Source organism: Protopterus annectens, chromosome 10.part0 (genome assembly GCF_019279795.1).
Source record: "Protopterus annectens isolate FY-2018-M chromosome 10.part0, PAN1.0, whole genome shotgun sequence".
Classification (NCBI taxonomy): Eukaryota; Metazoa; Chordata; order Ceratodontiformes; family Protopteridae; genus Protopterus; species Protopterus annectens.
The window spans coordinates 63,301,488-63,311,487 of record NC_056744.1 but is presented as its reverse complement, the minus strand read 5'-3'; the positions used below and the strand labels follow the sequence as shown (position 1 = coordinate 63,311,487).

The window sequence follows — 10,000 nt, the reverse complement described above, 5'->3', positions numbered from 1 at the left end:
GTGGTTGGTATCTTCATTCCAATTTTTTTTTCTTTATGATTCTGTGTCACTGTAGGATGGATGATATCCAGCTGTGTAAAGAAATCTCAAGGCTGAAGAAGGAACTGCAGAAGTTGGTATCTATTCCAGGTAAGATAATGACAGATGTCTGCTTCTCTGTTAAGTATTGCTTTGTTTTACCCTTGGATATGCATATGTGGCAACTTGTGTTTGTCCCCCATTCTGCATGATTCACTATCCTGCTTTCGACCACTTAGTTGTATATAATTCCTCATAGCAACTCATGACTTTAGCAGTTGGTTATTTTACCACCCGGCACTTTTGTACTGGTTCTTCTTTATTATCTTTGTTTCTGTGTCAGTTTTGAGTACAGCAACAGTGCTTTTACGTGGCAGACTCAGAATATTGTATAAGCCAGTGCTTCAGTGAATATTAGGACTTGCAGAAATGTAGTCATAGCAAACATTAAAGCTACTAGGTAACATTTCAGAACGTGCAATGAACATGTCGAGCTCTTTAGCTGATGTTTACTGTGTACCCCATTAATGAGCAGTCTTATGGATGGGCCTTGTAGTATCATGTCAGCTACAAGAAATATTTTTAGGCTAGAAGATAAGACACAAAGAATGATGTCCATGCACTCATTTTACTATACACAGACTGAGTGCAGAAAAATTATCACATGATATGCATCCATGTAGCAAATATTCACATTCTTAAAGTTACAGTGACATATTTCTATATCTATGACCTTACCCTCACTTTCCTAAAAATAAGTTGTATTATAACATATTTACATAGTAAATGTATCACTATGCAAGACTACTATCTCACGTGCTATTTTATTAATACCAGTATAAAGAAAACACACTAAAATGGCAATAAGATTTCATTGTCTTTTTTTTCTCTCACTTTTACTACTTGGCATAATTTAAGTCTGAAAATACAATAAAATAGAACCAGTGGAATAAAGGAAAGAATTCTAAATCAAAACTAAAAATGAAAAAAAGAAAAAAAAATGCCAACAGATGTTGACTACCAAAAATTTATTACACAGTTCAGCACTTTCACCTAATATTAATGGAGCTCATCAGAACAATGCACCTGGATAAAGTTCCATTTGAATAACATCAGTCACATGGTAAAATGAGTTGATAACAACAAAGAAATACAATTACATATTAAACACAAAATTAAACACTCAAATCCAGATATAAATGCATAATATTCAGTCCTCATACATATTCAATAACTCTGCAGCATATATTTTTTAAATACATTTAGTTAATCAACACCATTCAATTCAAAATTAATTTCATATTTAAACTAGTGTTATCTAGCATTATTTGCCAAAGGCTTAGTTTGTGTGCAATACTGAAAAAGTATGTAACATTAGACATGTCCAATAGAACATCTTCAGTAGCCTTATGTGTGCAGTGTTGTTTTCTGATAAATTTAAATTGTATAGGTCATTGCAAATAGCCATGCTATTTACCCATTTTTTATTTCAACCTGTGCTGCAACACAGAGACTCTATTTTCTTTATTTTTTTATCAATAATCTCTCTAAGAACAGTAGATATTCCTTTAGGAGAATATGTATAACAGGGAGCAGTTCAGAATACATTTTAATATGACATTCCCATGTGCATACATTAATCAATAAAACAGATCAGCATAAGTTTGCAAAAAGTATCATCTGAAGATATTTCAGATAGATCTGGACTGAAACTCAATTCATTCTATGCGTGTTTCTTTCTCATAGGTTCATTCGGCCATGTCAGCACTGCCTCCACTATACAAAACCATGGTTCTTTATGAATGGTATCCCTTATCAAGCCTTCGGCTTTGTTATGCAAAATATCATTCTCAGGTTTACACACATTCCTTGCTTCATTGCCTCTTACACTACATTTTCATACTAGAGTCATTTTAGAAACATTCACATTATTCACATATAGGTTATCTGAAACTACAGTATTACACTTTTGCTTTGTGAACATTCACAATGCTTCCCTTGTGACTGAGTTGCTGTTTGTCTAAACACTGTGAATCTTCTTAATCACTACTAGTTTTTCACAAGCTACATGACACAAGATATTACACTGATTCACTTTATTTTCATTTGTAACATAAAACATTCACACATAGCAAAATATGTACCAAATGAATTCAATTTATGACACACATATGTAAGCAGGGTACAGAGTCACAGAGAAATCCAGACACTTGTAGTGCTTTAAACACAAGATTCTAAAATAATACTGCTTTCTGCTCCATCACCCTACTTAAAATTACCTTCACCTTGTGTTTTTGAAATTGTCTGACCAAAACACATAATCAGTGCTAGTTGTGTAGCTATGGATTCTACTGCACTCACAAACAATTCAGCCTTTATTCTTTCATCAGCCTCAGATTAATGCAAATCCTTTAAATTTATTTTCTTGTTTACATATTCTAGCAAAATAGCCGGTACCACCACATAATCTGCAAGTGGGGTTATGAGCCTTATGACACCTTTTTTATTCTTGTAGCTATAGCTCATGTACGTAGTGTAACTACTAGTGTCACATTTTATTTATTTATCCCATTTATTCTTTCTTCCCAATACCACCTTGGACTACCTCAGTACATTGTTTTTATTTCTCTTTTTTATAAGCATCAAGTTTTTGTTTATTGAATCATTTTCATTTTTGCACACTTCTGATTTTCTTCTTGCAGCCAATGTTTTATCAACTGCTAACTCAGACTTAATAGGCCAGTACTACCACTATCATGATCAAAGTGTCATAAAACTTAACCTTCTTATCAAAATCACATTCTTGCTGCATTCTTGAGCTCATAGACTTACATAACAAATGGTCATTGAACCTGTTTGGTGAAAAATAAATAGGTGTTGTAGAGATAAACTTTTCTTTGACACTCATTATGCATGGCAGCTACATTTCATGTTTGCGGACTTGTTTTTTTCTGCTTGACCTTCTTCCCTGCAGTATTTAGAAGCATCCACACTGATGGTCAACTGAGGGAAGGGAGGACAAAGAAAGAAAGGAAAGAAATATCTAGAAGAAGAAACTTTCCAAAATTGTAACAACTGAAGGAAACACTTAAAGTACCTGAAAATAGGTTATGGAAGCTGCAGCAAGTCTTTTACATAGCCCCCTAACCCATCAACCCTTAGAATAAGTCACATTCCCATCATATGAAACAGGATTAAGTAAAGCTCATTTCAAAGATCTTCTTTCAGTATCATTTATTACATTCCCCAGTATGCACATGTGCCTGGTAAATCCGAACAAGAGTTGTATATTTTGACAGCATAGTGATTAGTGTTGCTGCCTCACAGTACTTGGTTATCTGACTTGGTTGTCAGCAGGGATGTCTTCTGTGCAGTGTTTGCATGTCATCCTTGTGTTTACTGATGCTTTTGTCATGTTGTCTGGCTTCCTCTCACATCCCAAAGACATGCTGTAGGCAAACTGCTGATGCTGTGCATTACCTACTGGCAGACTTACACTGTGAAAATGAATATGTGTGGGTGAGTGTTTTGTGTCAGACTGGCATCCTTTCCAGGATTAATTGCCTCTCTTATGTATGCTAAGTGCCAGAAAAAGTTCCGGCTTTCTTACATCCCTGAGCAGGATCAAGTGGGTTTCAAAATGTAATGCATTTACAATAAAATTATTTTTCTTGAAATTATAATTTATAAATTCAACATTTACTACTGAAGAAAAAGCTAATTATATTGCTGTTAAGATTTTAAAAAATATCCTTGTGGACAATGGGTTTAAGAGTGTACTTTTTGATGTAGGTTACTGGTAAAGAAGCATCCAACTATTCATGTCTGCAATTCATGCCGGACTTTAGTATGTGCTTTGTCTCTAACAATATGTAGACAGGTGCTGTATTTTTCCCCAACAAAAGTTATATTACTATGATGAACATGTGGAAGGCTGAAGATGCATATTAGAAGGTCAAGCCCATTTAAAATGACAACTGCCAAATATAAGATGCTTTATATAGACTTTAAGCATACACCAGTTACATCTTGTGATATTATCCACTGTCTACAAGGTACTGTACTGTTTACAAAAAACGTATTCATTTATCTCATCTCATTGTGCTTACCTGATTATGAGAAAGGCTTTAGCAGGAATATTATAATTTATAAAAATCCGGTGTATCCTATGAAACTAAAGAGAAAAACAAGTTTTATTATGCAATCATACATTTTTTTGACTAATGCAGTACATAGCTAAAACATTCCGGTACAGCAGAGTGATGACTCATCAGTTGGCTTAGATCCAAGAAATTAAACTACAACACAGTCAAGGTCACTCACTCATTCACTGATCCATAAAATAAGGCCTATACAAATGCAAATTCTAAATACAAAGTCTTTGTTATTGAAACATTTGTTAATGCTTTTCATGGCTACTGATTTGCTCAGGTTGCTCTTGACAATTTGAAATTGAAGTATGTTATATTGACTTCCATTTACAGGCAATATGCAGTAAGGTGTCTTACAGCTTGGGTAGAAAATCATCTAGAAGTGTAATTTGTATCTATGTAACAGAATAAACAACAGTGGAACAATGTATTTATCTCTATTAGTCTATGTGATACAGTCAACTCATTAGTGGCAAATCTGGAAGCTATTTCTAACTATTGATTTTTTTTTTTTGTCTTGGAAGAAATGCAGTTACTCACAGCATGTTATGGTGTATTATACATATATATACCATTACCCTGTTTACCTTTTCTTAGTTTAAAGTGTTTACCTTTTGTCAATAGCTGCAGCAGACACTAATGCATTGTGATTAAATAAGATGCATCCTTAAGATGTATGTTTGCATTTTGCAACATTTACCTGAATCCTGTATCACTGTGTGAATGTTTTAATTTAGAATCTGCATAAGTCTGTTAATTTAGACCCAATGCTCTAAGATTTCAGAGCTGGGTCTGGTGAGCTTCTCCAGGCTAACAAAGACCAATAAATAAAGGTGTATGTGGAGATCTAGGGTGAGAGTGTAGAAGTAACTGTGTGAAAGACTTCTCTGTGAAGAAAACAGTCAAGACTATCAGGGATTTAATAAAGCGTACATGATAATTTTTATTGTGTGCATGTCACGGTGTGATGCACACATGGGCATGAAAACTTTTAAATTCAGTTAACTTCATGTAGCGGCTTGCACACATGCACAAATACTGAGACTTCCATGGAATGCAAATTACATCATAAGTAGCTGAATTTTATGCTAATGAGACAAATTACCATGGTGGACTGATTCGACAACCTGTAAAGCAAGTGTGTAGACTCTGTGTTCGTGTTGGCTATGTATTCCAAAACTGTCCGAATACAGCCACGGAAATGAGTCTACATGGAAACAAGAGCAAATAAAACCTCTTACATTTGTAGATAACTGCCCTTAACATGTAACACCACACATATTTTGACCTAATTACACAGGGTGGATGCTAGAAAATCACTGTAACAATCATAATAATGTAATTTTAAGTGCCATGACATAAATGTAGCTTTGCTACCCCACCCCCAAATGAAGAATATACCTGTAAGTAATGCAGGCTGCTAAAATGTGTAAACCTCCACAAAACATTGTATTATATTGAGATTTAAGTATATGCAGGCTGTAGCTGGTGAATTACAGTATTCCTCTGTTACATCATTGGGATCCCATTCAGTTTTCCTGCCTACACGGTTACTAACTGTGTAGATTCCAGGCTGTCAGCACAGTGAAGATGTAAATGAGGTCAAAACTAATTAGAATTGTTGAATCACAAAAAAAGAGTAACTGTGTAGGGATGTTCACTTTGTGTAGGTACTTCCACAGTATTCGTGTTGAATGCATAGCAACAATGAATGATGACATCGGGGGATGTGTCAGGTTACACTTGCAGAGGTGGGCATGTAGGACTGTGAAGGGTGAAAGTGCATGTGAGAAGTAAGAAAAATGTCCAAAATCATCCAAGGTGAAAGCAGGAACTCACCAGCAAAGGTTTGACTGTTTATTGAAAACCAGATGTCAAATAAAACACGTTGTCAAATAAAACACATAAACGCTCTTAGCAGACAAATTGCGTTTTCGTCTTTACCAGAAATGACTTCATCAGATAGTAATCCAATTGATTAATTAAGCCATTAAATAGTAAGACATTTTCAAACAATACCCTATCAGTCAAAAAGCATCAAAAGGTAGCCAATCACAATACTGACACTCATAAATATTAAAAATTAAATACAATCAGATTCATTTATAAAATCAATGTACTTTGTTGTTATTGAGTTGCTGAAATAAATATGTTGAAATATTTCATAAATTCCAAAACTAATATATATTTCCTTCTTATGAATATTGTTTAAATATAAAATCTCATTTAAAAACATGAATAAATAAATTAATAGAGTGTTTGAAACAGTTGTGGTCATTTCTTCATATGAGCAAACACTGCCATCTATTGACCATTAAAAATATTACAAGCTGGGAATATTTTTCTTAAATATCTGCAGCTCTCAATTTGAGTACTGGGGTTATAGAAATACTATCGTTTAATCCAGGTTTTTTTGTGGCATTAAGTTGAATTTGCCACCATAGTTCTCTATACCCCACCCTTTCCTCCCATAAACCTCCTCTTAAATCCCTTTTCACCTGTTCAATAACAAAAAAATTAAATTTTCCCTCTTCACATTCTTTTGTGTGCCTATATAGTGCATTGGTGTCCTTAGCCTTAGAAATTTCATAACAATGTTCATATATTCTTCTCCTCAGGACTCGTTCGGTCTTCCCTATATAAAATGAACTACATTTATTGCATATAACTATATATATTACTCCTTTTGTCTCACAATTGTAGTAACCGTTACTTTTTATGGTTTTATTTCTACTAGGGATAGTTATTTCACTGGCATTGACCATGTATTCACATTGGTTACAGTGACCACACTTAAAACTCCCTTTCCTTTTTTGTCCATCTATCCCTAACCAATCTTAGTATGTTTACTATGAGATTCTAAAATACTTTTTATATTCCTAGAATTTCTATATACAATTTTAGGTACCAACTTATTTACACTGATTATGTCAGATAGACCAGAAAATTTAACCCATTCATTTCGAAATATCTCACTTAATCTAATATTGGACATATTGTATTCCATAGTTAAAGCCTGTTCATATTTTAATTCAATTCCTACATTGGAAGTACTGTTATTTATAATGGTGTTGACAGATTTTTGACCCTTTATCGGCTGAAATTTAGTATCTCTGCCTAATTCTACCTCTGTTCTGAATTTCATCACAAAATCCCTAGGATAGCCCTTTTCCTCAAACATCCTACTAAGTAAATTACATTCTGTAAAAAAATCTCCACTAGCGCTGGTCGTTCTACTACCCCTCACAAACTGCCCCTTGACAATATTTTTCTTACAATGTGAGGGGTGTGCGCTAGTGAAGTGAAGAAAAGAGTTACAAAACGTTTCTTTCCTAAAGATTTTGGTTTCAAAATCTTGTTCTGTCTTGTATACCTCAACATCCAGGTATTGTAACTTCTCTCTTGAAAGAGTATATGTGAATTTTAGAAAATCGGTAGAATTATTTATGTATTCAAAAAATTCATTAAATCTGTCTATTCCTGCTATCCAAAAAATAACTATGTCGTCCAAAAAACGACAATACAATGTCCAACATTCCTTATATTCAGAGTTTATTATGAAATCTTCCTCCCATTTGGCTAGGACTATATCGGCATAAGTGGGCGCACAAGCTGCGCCCATTGCTATGCCTTGAACTTGTTGATAATATTCGCCATGAAATGTAAAAAAATTATATTTCAAGACCATGTCCACCAAACCGGTAGTTATACTTTTTTCAGTGTGTGTCAATTTGGTATCCCTGTAAACCATTTCCTCAAACATGATTAAACCTTCCTTATGTGGTATACATGTAAAAAGATCCACCACGTCTACAGTAATAAATAATAAATTTTCATTAAATAAACCTGGACCAATACATCTTAATAGGTCCCATAAATCTTTCAATGTATATTGATTTTCAACACTTATATGTTTTACCTTATTGTCCACATATTTTGCTAATGGAAGTGTTTTAGACCCTTCCGCTGAGACAATAGGTCTCAAGGGTGGGTCTTCCATATTTTTGTGGACCTTAGGTATTCCGAATATTATTGGTATTCTTGGTTTTTCCACATATAAAAATTCAAAAGTCTTTCTATCCATTAATCCCTCGTATAACATGTTGTTTAATAAACTATCAATTTTGTAATATGCCAAATTCATTTCATTTAGTGAGACAGATGTATATTTAGCTGTATCTTTTAATATAGAGTTCATTTTGCCTTCATATATTATATTGTCCATGAAGACAATTCCACCCCCCTTGTCTGGTTTCATTATTCTCATGTCACTGTTGTTCTTTAATTCATACAATATTTCATTTTCTTGTTTGGAAAGATTGAATTCAGTGACCCTTTCATCATAAAGTTGTCTAATTTCATTTTCCAACATAATCTCAAAATTTTTGACTTGGGGGTGTAAGGGTGGATTGTATATACTTCTGCGGACCAGTTTTGAGTCCTGAGGAGGTAAATTTGTCTTGGTATTAGAAGAGAATAAAATATCAAGGTTAATTTTTCTAAGGAATAATTTCACATCTATAATGGTGCTCACCATTTCACCTTTCACAGAGGGAATAAATTTAAACCCTTTACTCAACAAGTGAAAGTGTTGTTTTTTAGGAGTAACATTACTAAAGTTGTAAATGGTAAAGTTATCAAATGTATGTCTAATGCCATTAACCTGTATGGCATTCTGAATTCTGTCCAGGTCAGGGGTTGGGTGCATTAAACCTAATACCTCCCCCCTCCCCCCCCCTTTTTCTGAAAATTTTGATACTCATCCTGATTTCCATATGAATTTAAAACATCTCTTCTTAATGGTGGAAATTCAGTATCATATTCTGTATGTACCCTTACATTCTTACCCTCCTCATTGTATCCAAAAGGTGGGTCTACCTGGTATTTATAACGATCATTTTTCTTATAAGGTGGTTTGGGATAATTGGTATTGTTCTCATACTCTCTTATATCTCTCTTTAATTTACTTATTTTTCTTTCAATAATATCGCTGCATTTCCAATCAATTTCTTCCTTTACTTTGTAGTACTTGTCTCTTTCATCTTTAATTTCAAAAATAAGATCTTCCTTTATACATACATCTAGTGTTTCTATCTCTATTTTTAACAAGTCCTGCACTCTATTGTTCTCATTGATAATTAATTTTAAAATGTCAAGACCACATTGATTAAATACATTCAACAGTTCCTGGTGAAAAACTGAACCTGCTACAACATTATTAGGGTACTAACTTACCCTTAGTCCCTTAGGGACCACTTTCCTATTGATGCATTCAGCTAGGTATTCATTCTCTATTGTGAGCGTTTTAAATTTCATCATCAATTTATACAATTTATCCAGTTTGCTGAAATAACTTGTCCCATCAGCAGAAATCTGCTTATGTGCATTATCAAACTGAATGTTAAATGGCATTTTCAACCAATCTTTGATATCTTTTTTCTTCCACGAACTGTGGAAAGAAATGTTAACAGTACCTTTGCTTTTGTTTGAGGTAGTGGGGTTATCAAAGTCCTTAACAGCATCCGCCAGCGAAGAAGCAGGTATATTTGTAGTTTCAGTTGGCGCCAAAAGTATTGGCGTATTGGCCGGATTAAATGTTCCACCATTCGGTGCTTCTATGTCCAAGTCGCGTTGTGTAGAACCACTTTTGCGACGTTTTCTCTTGGATTTAGTCCCTGTTAACCATTCGGTTCCTTCAAACGAACTGGCGCTCTCTTCGCTTTGCTTCCGGTATAGCGAATGACAAAGCGGCGTAAGAAGGTCAATCAACATGTGAGAAGTACACAATTCCTAAGTTCTGTATCATCCTGTTTATTGCCTGTTAAAATGCA

General features: G+C 34.1%; 1 protein-coding gene across 1 annotated transcript in view; it reads left to right on the top strand.

Annotated features, from left to right (window-relative positions):
- LOC122812945 (bMERB domain-containing protein 1-like) overlaps positions 1-10,000 on the top strand; it is a 1,250,410-nt gene that overhangs the window by 914,826 nt on the left and 325,584 nt on the right. The window contains exon 3 of the mRNA XM_044085021.1: positions 56-129. Within this exon, the coding sequence (XP_043940956.1) occupies positions 56-129 (74 nt within the window). The remainder of the gene's footprint in view (positions 1-55; positions 130-10,000) is intronic.